At 35.8% G+C, this 19645-nt stretch overlaps 1 protein-coding gene across 3 annotated transcripts in view; it reads left to right on the top strand.

Annotated features, from left to right (window-relative positions):
• LOC106873251 (gamma-aminobutyric acid receptor subunit alpha-5) overlaps positions 1–19645 on the top strand; it is a 649257-nt gene that overhangs the window by 397480 nt on the left and 232132 nt on the right. For 2 of the 3 annotated variants that reach the window (XM_052970713.2, XM_052970714.2), the window contains exons 3-4: positions 360–427; positions 18294–18517. In XM_052970713.2, coding sequence (XP_052826673.1) covers positions 360–427; positions 18294–18517 — 292 coding nt within the window. The remainder of the gene's footprint in view (positions 1–359; positions 428–18293; positions 18518–19645) is intronic. The other variant, XM_089357609.1, reaches the window with a different exon arrangement.

Genomic DNA, 19645 nt, shown 5'->3' with positions numbered 1-19645 from the left:
TACATAGGCTATGTTGAAATTATTTTTTGTTATACAAGTTAAATGCTCTAGAATCACTGTGTAATGGGTGTCAATTAACAAAAACCGTGCACAAAGTTTCTCTTTGTTATTTCATCCGTAAATTTGTCAAATAATTGTAATGACTTTGTAATAGATGTGGCTTCATCTTGTCACATGACAAAGTCTCTCTGGTACTTGGTAGGATATATACTTCAAGATCATCAACGCTAGATATTACTGCATATCAGTTCTGAAGTGTGAATTATATTTAGGGAGGAAATAGGTGAGAGAGCAAATGGAACCTACATAATTTTCAATTTAACACAGATATTAATATTGAAATTGTTTATCATTTATAGGTAAACCGCTTTACATCCGGGCACATATACTCATTCGAAGCATGGGTCCTGTCACAGAAATAGACATGGTAAGCAGCTGCACATTTCTTTTCCTTAAAATTACCGTAAATATTTTGTGCATGTTTCAGGAGTGAACAATCTGTCATACAATATTGAACTTCGATTAAAGTGCATCCATGTTCATATCTTGATAGTCTTATTAAATGCAGCTGGGTAAGGTTTTGTTAGCTCTTTAATAACTAAAATCAGATACCTTCATTAGAAAATTATGTACGTAGTGTAAAAGTACACATTGCTATTATACCAATATGAAAAATGATATGGTTTGTATACAATAAATTATTTAATTTTCTCGGATGTCTTGGTGCTTATACAGAGTAATGAAAACAATATAAGTTTTCAATAGAAAATATTTATTACATTACAATATAATAACATAATGCAAATGTCCCATTGGTATAACTCTTCTCATAACTACTCATTTACTCTCACTCCTCCACATTTTCCTCTTCTCTTTTCTTTCTATGATTTTTTTTTTCTCTTTTAGTTCTCTGAATAGCATTCATTTACACATTGACTGCCTCTAAGCGTTGTCTGTGCATTCATCCTTTATCGCTTATATTAACATTCATTCTATCTCTTTTCTATGCACCCTCCCTCTACATCTATATGAAACACAGGGTGAGTGGAGGAGTCAATGAAGGATTGATTTATATCGGTTGTGTGGTTAAGAAACTCGCTTTGCAAACATAGTTTCGGGTTCTGTCCTGTACCGCGGGAATTTATGCAATTGCTTGATTTTGACACCATCTGATATTGTCCCCAAGGACACGAAAATGATTGGCACTGTTTTCACCTTCTTTATTTTCCATAGTCAGACTATTTCGTACTTAAGTGGTTGACATATATCTATTTATTCGCCTTTCTTCTTGATTACTCGCAGCGCAAATATGGTCCTACACATCAATATTATAGCATATGTGGTACACGTTTTCAAACACGAGTACCACAACTTGTTATTCGCTAGCTCCTGATTTGTTATGTTTAGGAAATCCCACAGGATTTTGCAGGTCTCCAGCTCTGTCACACTCTGCGGTTTGTGCTCATACCACGTTAGATTCAACATTCTGCATGGTGTCTAATGCAACTGGTACATCACCGTTTCGTCACAACTTATACTGGTTTTATGCAACTCTCTTACACATGCGGCACAGTAGAGACATTCTCTTATTCCTAAGGTCGACCTTCTAGTTGGTGTCCAACATTTGGTCTTGCGCATCCAACAAATCATCAGGTTAAATGAAATATTGTGGAGAAAGAGATTCTCAAATACAGTTATTTCTTTATACAAAGTTTTTTAAAAGAATTTTGTAAAATAAACTGAAAGAATTCGAGTATAATAGGGATAGTTATTCTAGCAATTACAACTACTTGCATTTTATTTGCCATAAAGGCAGTACAAAGAGTAGTTGCCGTCTGGACAGACACATTAATGAGGTGCGATGAATGATAAACATGATGGTATTAGTAGAAGACAGAAGCCACCCGCCGAACTCTGCTTCTCTAAAACATTGTTCTTTTTATAAATTACACAAAGTTACCAATTGAGGCTATAAACCTCTTACTTCACAATATCCTTTTATATTAAGTCCTTGAACTGAGGCACTCGTCCTCTTACACTTTACCGCTTGACAATAGTTAGCGCTTCACTCAAGCACCTTGATGGTTCTAGGCACGGCCACTTCAGCATGAAGCGGAATAACATCCTCGGGGAAGGAACCCATCACCTTGTACAAGTTTTTTTTTCCCCACAGCTGCAGAGACCAATCAGGGTCCTTGGTACGGGTGAGGATCCCTCCCCTCCGACCTTTCCTAGTAATCTTCATAACAAATTCTTGGACGGCCCCTCCCTTGTGGAATAGGATTACAAGTTCCTCCTCCTCATTGAGCGAGGCCTCAGTTTCTACTGTCAGCAGCACACTTCCCACCGACAGGCTTTCCTCTGTTAGTGACACAATTCCCACCAACGGACCATCGGGACACGCCGGCGATGCGTTATCAAGCGTCGACTGTGTCCCGTTCTTCCTTTTTTTCTTTTTTTGGGGGGCTACGGGAGTAGGGGCACTTCCACCTTAAGCTGAAGGTCATCCTCCTCCCCACAGCCTTCTGTGGGCAACAATTATTGTCCACTTCTTTCTTTTTTCCTTTCTTCGAGGAGGTTTCCGCCTCATCGACTTCCTCCGTCTCTCCCTCCAGTGGGAAAGTGGGGGGAACTACGTTTATTAACTGCTCCAGGACCCTACTCTGATCCTGGGGACAGTTTTTCTTAATGTGGCTAGGTTCCAGGCACAGGGGACACCTCTTTTGTTTGGGGGGGGGGCGTCCCTCAAGGTCACCGGATACCTGTGCTCGGCCATCCTTAAAAAATCTGGGAAGACCAGATCTTTGGCTGATTGGATCCACAGGGTCAAAAGAGCTTTTGATCCAACCCAATCAGCCATAGGCAAAAATTTTACGTTTAGGATCTTGGGACCGCTGCCATCCAGACCCCAGCGGATAGTATCCTCTATCAAATCGGGTTCTATGCCACGTGGCAAGCCACAAACCCAATCCCTAGTTAATTTCTTCCCACAGTATTTGGGAAGAAACGGAACGTTTTGGCCTTCTAAGGGCTGGCTCGCAAACTTGCGAGCCACCTCAGGAGTGTCAAATAGCAACCAAACCGGTGCGTACTTGACACCTCAGGCCATAAACTTAATGGTTGGAAGATATTCTGCCAACTCTTTCTCAATTTCAACTGAGGGAAAGACCGTAATATTGTCGAATGACTCAAAGTACGTCCTCAACACCGCGGTTCTTTCCCTGAAATCTCCCACTCCAAAGCAGTAGTCTTGCCTTAACTTTTTTCCTGTCTTAAGTAAAGGTTCAAATAGGAAATAACTGTTCACGAAAAAATCTCAAAATAATGACAGTTCAGAAAAAAAGAAATAGTTCAATAAACGAAACAAAAACAGTTCAAAAAAAAAAGGAGGAAGAGAAAAAGAAGGAAAAAATTCAAGGAAAAAGTAAAGAAAGAGAATTTTTAAAAAAGGAAAAAACACAGAATCTTTGACAGGAACAAAATGGGCTACACCGTACTGCAGCCCTGGCTTGAACTGGTACTCCGTTGCAGTGAAATAAACACTCAATAGTCCAGCGACCGAAGTGATCAAAAATCTTGAGGTGGTTTCCGCTTGCTGAACTTGGTTATTTCATAGAAACGCCCACCAGCAGCCAGCCACACACACTATGCCTGTAACAGGCAACAATTCAATCAAATTTTCTCAAATTTTCAAATTTTCCACACAAACTTGGTAAACCCGGATGACCTCTACTCAACTACAATTACAACTGATGAACAATATATGTGATCCCATTTCATTTAAACCCATCAACTACTTAATCAAGTATTCCGTTTATTAGACACCTTTACTTACTGCATCTTATTTGTCACCAATCATCTTTCTATGTAATACAACTTTGATCATAAAAATACAGCGTATTAGAAATTTATATTTCAATTGTAAATCGATAGTTACGATTTTCAATGTCTTATTCATTCCTTTTATATTTTCAATGTAAAAGAAACAGCAATATAATACAAATTCAGTACAATTTCATTTCCACTCCACTTCCATTAATACCAAATATTTTTTTTCCCCTGTGTCTCCATTTATCATTCTTGACGTGATAGGATTAAAAAGTCAAGCAGAAATTAGACGGCATCTTTCCAAACATTTCTGAAAGGATCATGTAATACGTCGAGAAATGATTCCTTAATTGAAATAGTTTTAAGAATATATATTTCTCTTTTTTAAAAAATTGTAGAAAAATTGCTACAGATGAATGAAAGAAAAATATTCATTCCAATAAAGTGAAATTGGAAATCGGTAGAATAATCCTTTACAATCAAAATATCATATTATAATGAGACTGCTTGCAGTGAAGTGCAGTGATATCTCGGTTAATAGCACATTCACATTACAAATGTTATTTTTTATGTACAGGTTTTTGTACTTTTCTTTTTCTTTCCAAATAAATAGTAAGGGAATGTTACAAAAACAATTGAAACGAATATTTTGCTTCAAACTCGCAGAGATTACGTCGAGGAAAACGCAAACACACACACATGGAAATACATGCACAGATATATGAAGAAGACCACACATACACATAAATATATATGTTGGGAAGAGGGTGTGTGTGCTTGTGTGTCGCTGGTTTCATGTTAACTGAGATTTGAATTTTGTCTAACGGTATTGTATTGCCTGACTTATAAGGGATTCAGTGAAGGGTTTGCTTTAGGTAGAGAAGAAATTTGTGGAGGGACTTAATAATTTACCAAACAAATTATCAGAATAAAAAGTAGTAGACAAGGTGGAAGAATGAGGAAATGACAAAGGAGAATCAAGAAAAACACAATGTATATTTGTTTGTGAGCGTATATATATTAAGCACAACACAACGTACATCACAGGACCCAGAACTACGTCTTCTGATCAAGAGATTTAATCTTTGCCAAGAAAAGAATCCTCCATGCCTTCTTTAATCAATTTCACAAACCAGTTGTTTATAAAGCACTCACAAATAACGCTAGTACAGTAGTAGTTACAGTAATTTGCACGTTTGAGCTGTTGACGTTTCATCATTAATTAATATTTACATCTAAGTCTGAGAGCAGGCAGTATCGTGAGTTCCCCGAGCACAATACTTCGCGGCATCTCGTCTGCCTCCACGTTCTGAATTTAAATTCCACCGAGGTCAACTTTGTCTTTCATCCTTTCGATTTCGATAATTTAAGTACAAGTTGAACACTGTGGCCCTAAGTAATGGACTTATCCCACCCCCGCCGAACTTGTTGGTCTCGTACCAAAATTTGAAACCAAAGGCGGCAAGTTGGCAGAATCGTTAGCACACCGAGCGAATAATTAACGGTATTTCATTCATCTTCAGGGTCTGGGTTCAAATTCTGCCTAGGTCGATTTTGTTTTTCATACTATTGGGTCGATGAAATATTTACCTGTTGAGAACTTGGATGGATGTAATTAATGTACCTTCTCTCCGGAAATTGCTGACCTTGAGCCAAATTTTAAATGCTTAATTAATATCTACATTATTCACATTACACACAAATACATATGCACGCATGAACGTGGCTGACTTATGCACTAATATTACACAGGAAATTACCTGGGTATTATCAAATTAGCTTCCATGTAAGATTTGGTGTACTCTAGGTCAATATTTTCCCTTTATCATTATCAGTATTTCTCTCTCTCTAACCTGCTCTCTCTCTCCTGCTCTGTCTCTCTGTCTTTCTCTGTCTTTCTCTGTCTTTCTGTCATTGTCTCTCTACATCTCTCTCCGTATGTATATATATATATATATATATATTAAAAGTCAAGGTACACTATGTATCTGTTTGCTTGAAAGCAGAGTTAAAACTCTCCAAAACCACGTACCTTTCACTATATGTAAAAACGCATGGAGACTGTAGCAAATTCATTTAGAACAATTGACGTCCCAATTTGTAAAACTAAAAATACGAGGGTAGATATCCCAGTATCAATTGAATTCGCTTTCTGTACCGAATTCACACTTAAAGCTCATCAGCTAGGCATGTATGTGAACGTGTGCAAGAGTGTGTTAGCACCTATCCAACAAATATGATTTCAAATTCGTAAGTGATACGATTAAAAACAACTGATCAAATGCGTGCTTGCAAATAAAATTTGATTCAAAGATGGTTAGAAATATTGGCCACATATCACTAAGTAAACTTGATGCTCCTTCTGTTCACGTATTTACACATGATAGTCCTGTAAGTGGCCTGTAAGTGTTTGTAAGATTTATTGTATCTAGGACCCCATGCGTCATTAAAACTTTATTGTGAATTGTGTTGGTTTGTTTTGAAATGACGAATGCACCCTACGTTAGCATAGTTTTAAAGCCATCTTTTGTCTAAACTTTTACTTGTTTCAGTCATCAGAATGCGTCCATGCTTGGGCACCACCTTCAGGTAGTTCGCATTTACGAGGTGTGTGTTTAGGTTGTCGTTGGCGTATTCACATTATTTTAATTTGTTCGACAGACTTCGATGAAGTAGTCCTTAAGAAGCGTCTACCTTAACACGATATTCTAAGGAATGTGATTGGAAGTGATTAGAGTAATAGCTAATTTTAATTATGTAAGTATATGTTAAGGTAGTCCTTAATAGTCATTGGGCTTGTCTCGTATCCGATTCACGAAAGGAAAAGACATCATCAGCTAGTTGCTTAGTCATTCTGTGATCAACCAACCTTAGAAGATAAAATACATATACAATTTGAGGTGATACTGAAGTATGTTCGGATAATGCCAGTCTTGAAGACATCCTATGTTTACTGCAAAATATACCCATAGCCTGTAACAGTTATAGCTAAGCATCATTCATAAAATCTGTTTACGATTTAATGTAATATCTATGCACTCTTTTCTTTATAAGATCGCAAATTCTGTTGGGTTTTTTTTCTAGTTTTAATGGTGTTTCATTGTCGACGGATCTACTAACAAGAGAGCACTACTAAGGCATGAGGACTTTTCTACAAACTTAAGATGTTAGATATACAATACATTTCAACATTATATCTTACCTGAAGTGGGTATGCTTATCACGACTGCCCTATTTACATACGTTGTAAGGTTAACGTTCCGATATGTTTTATAGAAAGCGATCACACACTCCTACAAATGATGTGCAGTGTTCTTTACAAAATGATAATGCGAGCTCAATCTTATGGTGTCTGTTACTGACACCATGTACACCAGAATTTCCTCTTCCATGATCAGGCCGCCAGCGATTAAACCTGTAACCATGATCACAGACAGACATAGAAACTCCCCACTATATATATTTATATATATATATATATATATATATATATATATATATATATATATATATATATATATATATATATATATATATATATATATATATATAGATATATATATATATATACGGTTCTTTCTGTGTTTGTGTGCGTTTATGTGTATGTGTGTGATGTCGGTCTCCGTACATATGACAAACAACACGTTTTTATTTTTTTTATTTTTTAATTGCAACACCATGACGTATGTAATGGGGTGTAATATTGCGGTATCAAATGCCGCATCGTCGATGACAGTTCATATTTGATGTGAAACTTTGCAGCACTGTAGACTAAATGAACAATTTCACATATTTATTTCGTTATTGATTATCACCTTGCTTGCCAGTTGATATCGATTAATAAGCATTCTCCGAATATATATATGTATGCAAGTTAGACTTTATGTCTGTGCGTGTGTGCATACGTATATGTATGTGTGCTTATATATGCGTATGGGTGTAGCTGTGTGAGTGTGTGCGTGTCTATCCTCCAGACACATGGTAACATGCTGGTGGGAAAGCACTTAAGATAGCAGGAAAATAAAACAAAAATGTTAAAAGACAGGTAAAGAAAGAAAATGGTTAAGAACTATATCACATAGCGAAGAGGAAAAACTGGATAGCTTATATACATAGCTCCAACAAAAAACATGAAACAGAAGTGTCTGTGTTCTGCAATGAGTCTGATGCAAAAAGTATTCCGAATTACGAATCAGTACCTGCTGAACGTGAAATGTGTAAAGTACGGAAGAGTAAAAATGAAAATATATCACGAGTTGGTTAAGAGTTGGCTCACTGAAAATCCTTGAAGACTCGGAATAGCAACATCGAATCTTGAAACACTCATACTGAAATTGAAGAGCAATAACTCATAAAGTGGAGAACTGGCAGTGTTTGATACATTCAGGCAATTGGTTCTGGTTTATATGTTGTCAACGAATAAATAGGAATTCTATACGGTGTACACGACGTGAAATATAAGAGCATAAGAGATATTCTGATATCAAGAGTTGAGCTGGCGGCAAATATAGACATTTATAATGTCGGACATGCAGGGGTAGAAAGCAGTCAGATTAAAGAAAAAAACCGCTTCAGTGTTTAGAAAGCGCTATAGATGTAGTTCATAGCGTCCACTACCTACACGACACTAATCAACTGTGGAGGGGTATTCGTCCTCTGAAATTATAGTCGTAAGAACATGGAGAAAGTCGAAATGTTCAGGGAACCATAGCTTCTGATGGTGTTGAGGGGATCCTCTCTTAATGGTCTGCTAATTAGTGTTGCTACTGTATAGTAGTGAGAAGTAGGCAGTGAATGCAGAGAAAGTGCGATGGTTGGATGTAGGCCGAGAAAGCATTCTCTCTGGGTGCATATATATATATATATATACAGAGAGAGAGAGAGAGATAGAGAGAGTCAGATACGTAGGTAAATACATACATATATGCGTACACACACACACGCCCATATATATACAGCGTGCGATGTTTTAACTGTAGCTATTTTATATTTCTTATTTCACGCATGTGCATTGAATATTGTTTGATTTTGCCGACTACATAGTATAGTAGGGTCAGTTGAACACCGTCTGTGAGAAAAACAGAACCATGACGCAATTCATTCTACCAGAACATTTCAGAGTGTTTCGGTGTGAGTCTGAGAACTCTGCAATCACAAGACATGTACCAAGGTTGATAAAAATGAATCATTCCGTCAATATCATAGTTATTCGGAGTGATGACTGGCAATGGCAACGTTATACATCCATTCATCTTTTCACACAACCACACACTCAACACGGAGACCTACATCAAGTGCCTGGAGGAGGAGGTATGGCAGCTCTAGGTGAAGAGGGTGGCTACTGGAACACCCTATGTCTGGCAACATGATTCTGCACCATGCCACACAAGCAATTCCTGCGACTACATCACCCCTCACATCTGGACACCTAATTCTTGAATATGCCAACCTCTTCATTATTATGTGTGGGGCGCAGTGCAGCGGGAGACCAACACAACTCCTTGTAACAGCAATGATTATGGTAGTATTGACCCGTGTAAACAAATACACTGTCCAGAAGAGTTGCAGGAGATTCCGAAGTCGTCTGGTGGTCACGGTTGAAGCCAATGTCGATTTTATTAAATAAATTTATTCTTCTGTATTTCAAGATATTTTATGTAATTTTGGTAAATATAACAGCTAAAATGAGATGTCAGTGTTATTTTAATTTTTCGTAATTTAGATGACAGATTAATCTCAGCATCCTATATATATTTATATATATATATATATAGAGAGAAAAAATCTTGACTGAATGGAGCATTGGGAATTTGACATCAATAGAGAGAGAGAGAGAGAAAGGGTAGCCGCTGTATTTATTTGGTGCTTATATTACAGAATAGGTTGGATCGACATGCATTTAAATGATTTGCTAGAGATCATAGCGTGCTGTCTTGTCCAAGAACGACTCTCTCAAGTTTATGTCTATCAGTTCCACTCTCAGCGCTCGTAAGCGTATTTACTATACCCCAACATGTCTATATCTACATGTTTCATGATGTTGAATCTTTATCGTGTATATTCAGTCAGACAGTGTAACGATAATTATGAAATCCTCAAAATGGTATCGTAGAAATGACATCAAATTGCTTGGCAATTTAAAGAAATGGAAAAAAAACAAAACAAGAAGCTTTTATCATTGGGTACCTTTTATATAACAGCTATATTACTTACGGATAAAGATTGTGATCTTAGCATCTTGTTAGATGTTTTTTTGTTAGTATAACCGAGACTTATGATAGGAATTGTAAGAGAATATTACGCCAAAATACGAAATGTTTCGTATTTAGCGTAATCAGCAGATTTAGCCTCAATCTGAGTTCTTGTATACTATTAAAGTACCAAACAAGTTCTATGTTTTATTGATTAGTCTATATATTAAAACGTTTGTCATTGTTTTTATTCATATTTAATTTTGGAATGTTTTAACCTGTTTTATCCTCTTCTCTGCGGGATGCTAGATGAATATCTGACTACATTAAAAGCATTTTCACTTTATAGAGAATAGCAGTAGTAACGATAATAATAATATTGGTTGTGATGATGATAATGATGATGATGATAACGATACTACTGCTGCTGTTCATGATGATGATGATGATGATGATAGCGGCGACGGCGACGGCGGCGGCGGCAGCGGTGGCGGCAGTGGCGAAGGTGGTACTGGTGCTGGTGGTGGCGGTGCTGGTGGTGCTGGTGATGACGATGATGATGATGATGATGATAGTAAAAGGTAAAACCGAGGGGCAACTTGCTTGGTTTCTGTAAGTAAGCAATAGCAATAAGTGTGAAAAAAATTGGCGATAATTTTGATAGATATCTACTAACACTACGTAAAAGGTATCGATCTTCATCACATACATTCAGAATCAATAAATGGACAAATTACGGTTGTCTTGTACTATGTTGAAAGACACTAACAAAACAAGGCTCATATCAATACGAAGCAAATTCGATCATTACAAAATATGACTACAAATAATTTAAATAAGAAAACAAATCTCATTCAATACGCAAGAATTAGCAGCAAAAAGCTTTCTTCAAAGGATGCAGGTGCACATTAAATATCACCAGGTACAAGTTAGACATTCAGGGATGAAAATGATGACAGTCAAAATAAAGGACTCCAATTCTGTTCCTCTAGTTTCTGAAAGCCTTTTGCGGGGATTTAACTATTTTTCATGTGTCGATGGCATCTCATATACTCGAGTTTTATTCATCGTCAGCAATTAATTTGCTCAAAATTTCTATGAACGTAAACACGAGAACAAAAGAGCACTAGGCTGATGAAAGGCTTGAATTTAAGTTTATGCAAATTTTTTATCAACAAGTGCCTCAGGTTTTAAATATGAATGATAATTTATAGCATGTTAACATACACTTTCATAGATATTCCGTTATGCTATAGTTTGGAAACCAATAGACTTGATATGATCATGGAGAGAGGAAACAGCCGACATCGTAAGATAAGTGAGGTTTAAATCCCGTAAAGTGTATTCAGCAAAGAAAGTAACAAAATTCAGAAATATTAAACTACAGCGAAATAGATGATGGTGTTTTGGAACACAAAGGTGACATTATTTTTCCATAGTAATTAATCATAAATTTCTATCCGAATGTGTATCTGCAATGTGGTTTTGTGCAAAAGTGTTATTCCAGAAGTATTTTTTGGAGATGAGGAAGCCAAAAATCAACACAGAAATCTGCTAACTTAATTACAATAAATTCTTTCATAATGATGATGATGATAATAATAATAATAATTATAATAATGATGATGATAATAATAATAATAATTATAATAATGATGATGATAATAATGATGATAATAATAATAATAATAAACTGTTTTCAGTATTTAGGGAAGCTGACAAATACAAACAAGAAATTATACTACCTAATAAATACGAAGAAGGAGAAGAAGAAGAAGAAGATGAAGAAGAAGAAGAAGAAGAAGAAGAAGAAGAAACAACAAAAGCTATAAAACAAATGAAATCCAAACTAAAACTAGAACAGGAAAGGACCATGACAAAACGATGGCAAGAAAAGACCCTACATGGTAAATACTGGGCTAAACTGAATGCAAAAGACATAGACAGACAAAAATCCCACCAATGGTTGAGAAACTCAGGAATCAAAGCAGAGAATGAAGGAGTTTTAATTGTTGCACAAGACCAAAGCCTCCCCACCAGAAATTACAAAAAACATATAATGAAAAGAAACATAACAAGTAACTGTAGAATATGTGGAGATGGACAAGAAACAATAAATCATACTATCTCTGGCTGCCCAGTCCTGGCTAAGAAGGAATATATTCACAAACACGACAGAGCTGGGACCTATAAACACTGGCAGCTATGCCAACACTATAGAATAACAACAGAAAAATATGGTATAGGCACACGCCAGAAAAGGTCACAGAAAACGAGAAAGCAACCATACTCTGGGATATGCCAATACACAAACATAGAGAAATTAAGGCCAATAGACCAGATATAGTCGTCAAAGATCATGAAGAAAAACATTCTTTCTAGTTAATGTATCAATACTAGCAGATGACAACGTTTCCCTAAAAGAAACGGAGAAACTTTCAAAATACAAAGACCTGGAGATAGAGGTAACTCGAAAGCGGAATCTAAAAACAGAAACAATTCCTACCATAGTAGGTGCGTTAGGTATAATAAAAAAATATTCAGACAAATACATAACAAAAATACCAGGACTTACAAATATATATAACATACAGAAAATTGCACTACTGGGCACTGCACACATCCTACGCAAAACACTCTCAATATAGTAACCATAAGTGCATCACAGCCAACCACAGCACATACCCAAGGCACACAGAGCTGCGATTGGTAGTGAAGTGAAAGCACGTTATAAAAATAAAACTACTGAATAATAATAATATTGAGGATGATGATGATGATGAGGATGATGATGATGATGATGATGATAAAGGTGGTAGTAGTACCAATAATTGTCGGAGCCCTGGGAACAGTGAGTAAAAATCGTGTGAAGTGCATGGAACAAATAGGCGCTGCAATAAGGTTGGAGCACTTTTAGAAAACGACACTGCTTGCAACCAACAGAATACTTGCAAATGGATGACAAAGTAGCTAAGTAAATACACTGGTCACTATGTTGCACAAACAATATTATGTACACCCAGAATACATAGATTACCATCATTTGGAATTTCAGTGTTCAGACTGATCAAGAAATAAAGGTAAACTGACTTGATCACATTGTGAAAAATCGTATTGAAAAAAAGACAACTTATATTCTGATTGATTTTTCAGGCCTTGTTGTGAAAAATATATCTCTGAAAACACTTGATAAAATAAGCAAATATAAGAACCTGGAGGTTGCTGTTAGAGGAATGTGGCCTGACTAAATATAATAATGACCTATGATATAGGAGCACTGATATCAAAGGAGTTAAGAAGTGCACCAAATCTGTAGTCACTTCAAAAGAAACGAATTACAAAAGATCATACTGATGATTACCTCACATACTCTACATAAATTCCTTTCTATATAAACGCAACTCTCCATGTTTCTTTTTCTCCTGTAAACATCACTGCTTTCAATTCCATGTCACCTCATTTTCCGGACATCCAAGTCTCCTCAAGATCCCCCACAAAACTGTCAAAAGCGTTAGTAAGATCAATGATTACCTGATAATGTCCTATTTGCTGTTCCACACACTTTTCCAGTAACTGCCATGCAGAGATCATGTCAACAGTACCCCTACACCCAATCCCATTTATTGAGCTCGTGTAACTTCAGCAATTTATTTTAAGTGAGGAGAAAGCGCGCAATCACGCAATCCGACTCTCTAAGTACCAAAAGCATAACCCATAAAGATGGAGAGATCCTCATTAATGGATGTACTTTGACACTCCGAAATAGCTTGTCATCCAAGACTAAAGAGCTAATATCCGTCCATCGTACGGGTTTTACATTCACTCACACCGACACACACACACACACACACACACACACACACATACACACACACACACACACACACACACACACACACACACACACACACACACACACACAACCATACATTAACAGCCACAGAGTTAGTAATAATGAATACACACAAGAATACAAACACAACACAAAATACACCCACACAACTTTACTGGATAGCCGTTCAGTCTTTTTAGTTCTTCCGTCCTTTGACAGGTCTTGTAATTTTATGCCGCAGAGTGTCCAGAGGTCACCATCCTCACCAAGTAAGTTTGGTGGGGTTGCCGGTTTTGACGCCGAAGACCCGCCATACAACAAGTTGTACTGGGTTACATGTTACCAGTAGCACATAAGAGAGATTGGACATTATATATATATATATATATATATATATATATATATATATATATATATATATATATATATATATATATATATATATATATGCGTGTGTGTGTGTGTGTGTGTGTGTGTGTGAGTATTTGTACATATAAGTGTATGCATGTATATATGTGTGTGTATGTATATACATAAATACATATGCATATAAACGTATTGAAATATCCATTGATTAAATATAACAGAAAACTAAATTCGTTCACTAACTTTTAAATCGTAAAGAAACACGCTAAGTTATTTGGTAATGTTATAAAGGCTGGAAAAACATGATTAATAGAGCTGGGGGAATGCATATACATTAAACATTCAATAATCCTTCATGTCGGTACGTGTGATTCGACTAAGGATCTGCAAATTTATGTAAACTTGGTATGATGGTTTCTGACATTTTCCAATTATCTTAATTAAATTTAGTCAGCATTTCACCTTGCCGTTATATATCGCTCAGTAAGAAATTGCATTTTTTCTTATATTGCAAAACAAGCGGATTTTTATTTGTTCACCTTTTTTGCTGTTGTTGTCTCTGTGGAAAACAATATATCCATCATACTAGCTCTAAAACATCTATTTTGGGCTAACTTTTACTGATATTATAATGGTTCCACGTTTTATTTATTTTCTCGTATGTAGAAAATTCTATAACAGCAGCACTAATTTTGTTATGAGTGTGATGTTATATGCGTACATACACATAGAAATATATGCACACATCATATATATATATATATATATATATATATATATATATATATATATATATATATATATATATATATATATATATATATATATATATATATATATATATATATATGCATATATATGTGTTATAGGAACACTCCGTCGGCTACGACGACGAGGGTCCCTGCTGATACAATCAACGGAATAACCTGCTCTATAAATTCATATGCTTGTGGTTGAGCACTCCACGGAGACGAGTACCCTTATCGCAGTTCTCAAGGAGATTCAGCATGGCACAAAGTGTGAAAAGGCTGGCAATTTGAAATACAGGTATTAATCGTTTTTGGCAGCTGAGTAGACTGGAGCAATGTGAAAATATAGTGTGTTGCTCAAAGACACAACGCATCATTGGGAATTGAACCCGCGACCAAATATTGTGAGTCGAATATCCCAACTACTAAGTCACGCGCCTTTACGCGCTTACACACATGTATGTGTGTGTATACATATATATATATATATATATATATATATATATATATATATATATATATATATATATATATATATATATATATACGTATATATATTCACACACACACACACACACACAAACACAGTGGTAGGTAGTGGGATAGATGGATAAATAGTTAGATAGAGAGAAACATAGACAGACGGACATATAGATAGATAGATACATACATACATACATACATACACACATACATACATTGATATTTTGATAATCATAGGTACAAATATGCGGTATCTCTAAGTAATGCCTGGCATACTTTTTGGCCTCTTGTATATGTACATAAATACAATACAAAACACACACAGATATCAATTAATATATATGTGTGTGTGTGTGTGTGTGTGTGTGTGTGTGTGTGTGTGTGTGTGTGTGTGTGTGTATGTGTGTGTGTTTGTGTGTGTATGTATACCATTTACTATATGTGTATGAATGATTATGCATATATTTACGTGTGTTAGATTATATGTTTATGTAAGTAGGTACGCAATAATGTTCGTGTAAGTCTTTTTCTTTTATCCAATTTCAGTATCACATATCTCCGAGTGGTATTCGACTGTCATGCAATATTCTAACTTAGCGATACCAGGCTCCTAGGAAGCATTGCAATATTTATGAAATTATGATATTTTTCAATAATAAGCAAACCAAATATCTATGTTTTGTATAAACGTTAAAAAGACATACGAAGTCTTCATGTAATTGAAAAATGTCTGCAATATATCATACACACAGCAATATATTTGTGCAAATTAAAATATTGGAAAATCTCAGGGATCTGCAAAATGAAGCTCCACATTATGTGCTTTGATGTTATATACATATATATTAAAATCAGCCTGATGAAGACATTCCTAAATTATTCAGGTCCCGACCTCTATTTATCCGTTGCGCCAACCTTAAAACTTGGAACCGGCCATATCATCTCGAAATATCCTACCGGTGTTATGTTCAATCCAACTAGCTCCAACCTCACTCATACATTCCTTGCAAAATCATTTTAGAAATAGAAACCGTCACGTTTTCAAAATCTCAAATGTATGAGATACTTCATAATGAATTTAATACAAAATGAACAATTAAACATTTCATGCAACAGGGTAATGTGAATACAAAAATATTAACTCCAGAACTGTCCACTAGTCCCATTCCTTGTATTTACATTTCGAAAACGGCCAGAAGATACTAATTCGTTAAGTATAAACATTTAAAATGTCGAAGATATAATCATTTTACGAAGTGTCCGGACATTGGTTATGGAGCTTTCATGAAACATTTGTTGTGCATGTATCCAAATACGTAAATTAAATACCAGTACAAAAAAAACAAAACAATTGCTGAACATTGAAAAATGCATATCCGAAATTATAGCCGAAAGTTTTAATGGCAATATATCGCTGTCTTGATTAAAATTAAGATAACAACTGATTGCGGGGCATTATTTACCAAAAGGAAAAATGTTATCTCAGTCAACATTTCAACGATGATTTAATGTATATGGCTCAATGGATCGTAACATTATGGACCCTATTACAGGACCGGATGATGCGTTGTGTTCTTGAGCAAAACTCTTCATTCTACTTTGCTCCTGTCCACACAACTCGAAAAATTAGTAATTCTGCGACGGGCCGACTTCCCATCCATCAAGGAATATATATACGTGTGGAACCGGGCCTATTCCCGCCACAAAGTAATGCATTTGAATTTGCTTGTTTTTTTCTCGGTTTACGAATTAATTCCATTGGGTAAATAAAAACATTCTCATGATAATTTTCGACAATAATGTACATTTTAGAGTTCCACTAACTGTAGTAATAATTTCAAACATATGGAAAGCACATACCATGAATTATACATGAAATTGTAAAGTATCACAAAGATATATTTTATTTTGACACAAGAAGAAATTTTATGTCAAAAAATATTACCTGCACTAACTTTCTGATTGTTCAATGACTGAAGCTGGATCTGCCTCAAATAATGTGAAATTTTCCCGTGGTGTGATAAGCCTGGTGTGCTTTTGATCGGGTGTCAGAAGATATGGCATCCATGGAGCACAAACCTTGGAATTTGCAAAGTTCAATGTGCAGAATATTTTCAACTTTCTCACGTTATGTGCGAATAATTTGATTTATTGCCAATCGCCTGTCATTTATTACACTGCGTTGAACACGAACAATGTTTTCCCTGATGGTAGCAATTGCAGGATGCCTAGCCATTGGGTCTTCTTCAAGATTCTCTCTTTCCTATCTAAATTTGGCTGCCCACTTTTGCACTGTTGATAAAACTGGAGCGTCATATCCTAATGTAGGAATCATCTCTGAATGGATGTCCTTGCTAGCAAATCCGTTCACCTGTGAGTACTTAATAACACCACGATGCCGAATTGTGTCGGTTTTCAACAGATCTCGCTACTAGCTACGTTTCAAGTCTTCTTGAAAGAACAATACCGTTATTACTAAGAATAGTTGACATTAATACTTACAAGATTTCCCAGCTCTACCTTTACTCCTTCATAGTCAGTCAAAGAATTTTTCAGCCCATACCCGTATATACACAGCGAGCAAACATGTGTGATCAAACGTGTGTGAGTTCAACGTTATAATTTTTTTTTTACTTTCCATTAAATAACAAAGTTTTAATCTCCCCAACATTATTTTCTCCTTGTAACTCAAATTATTCTTATCGAAAAACAAACCCTCTTATATAATAATATATTCCCTTGTTACAGCAACTGATGTTTATATTACATGACACTTTATCTAAACACCGGTATTGAGATGGATATGCAACGTTACAGATAATTGTAAACTATTTCTATTTCCAGTCATACTCCATGCAGCTTTACTATCGACAAGTTTGGTATGATAAACGACTAGCATTCAACCTAGAAAACATTACAGAACTCCAGTTAAATAACAAATTTCTGCACAATATATGGAAGCCAGACACATACTTTTTGAATGGAAAGAAATCTTATCAGCATGATATCACAGTTCCCAATATTTTTTTGAGAATGAGAAAAGATGGCCGTCTTTATGTTTCTCGTAGGTAAGTAAATATTATTTCAGCATTTACGAAGGTAGTACAAATATAGACAGAAGCGATAGCATGAAGTGATATACTATCTATAGGTAGTGTGTACCAAAATACACTCACTGACACGCATACATTTATACATATGCATATATAGATACACAGATACATGGGTATATATGTGTGTGTGTGGGGGGGGGTGTATTAGTGTTTGTGTGTGTATGTGTGTGCGTATTAGTGTTTGTGTGTGTGTGTGTGTGTGTGTGTGTGTGTGTGTGTGTGTGTGTGTGTGTCTCCATGCATGTGTCTCAGTGCATGTGTCACATCTCATGCATGTGTCACATCGCAATTTAGAAACATTCATAAATATGGAGGTAATCTCACCAATGTTTTTCCATTTTTTAAGCTGCAAGGAATATATTTTACAAGATATAATAAAAGGTATTATTATTAGTAGCATTTGCTTTCGATTACCTCCAGAAAAATGTTGCTTTTACTAATCTAGGATGTTTCTAATTAAAGCGCTGAATTTGTAGATGCTTAACATTTCGTTAGTAAGTTTAAATCTTGTAATTTTGGTTCTTACATGTTTCATAATTACTTTATTTTAAATGTTAGAATCGTCTGATATCTAGTAGTTGGAGATTTACCCGGTTCGCTGCAAACTTTTCTGTGTGATTTATTTTGATTTCTTATATTTTAGGCTTTCATTATAAGTGCATTAGCATCTGCAAAACTTGGTAAACATATCTGTGTATAGATATGTATCTACTATAAAAGTAAGAGTTCAGATGCTTATGTATGTATTTTACTCTTGAAGGGCTCTGAAACTGTGCGTCGTCGAGTAAAACGAATTTGTTTTTCGAAATCTTCGTCCCATAGAGAATGCTGTACATAAATAGTAATCAAACATGTAATTTGCTATGAGAAATAACTGAACTTTTAGATCGATAAATCTTCTACTCTCTCTCGATCATCACCAGGCTCGCTCGGCTTTGCACCTTCCACTCTTGCTATGTAATTAACGCATATTTTATCATTCTCTCTCTCCCCCTCTCTCTCTCTCTTTCTCTTTCTCTCCACTCTCTCTCTCTCTCTCTCTCTCTATCTATCTCTCTCGCTCCCTCTCTCTCTCTCTCTCTC

Source organism: Octopus bimaculoides, chromosome 9 (genome assembly GCF_046866305.1).
Source record: "Octopus bimaculoides isolate indiv1 chromosome 9, ASM4686630v1, whole genome shotgun sequence".
NCBI classification, from domain to species: Eukaryota; Metazoa; Mollusca; class Cephalopoda; order Octopoda; family Octopodidae; genus Octopus; species Octopus bimaculoides.
Note: the sequence above shows the minus strand (reverse complement) of the source record. Positions and strands in the feature narration are given on the sequence as shown.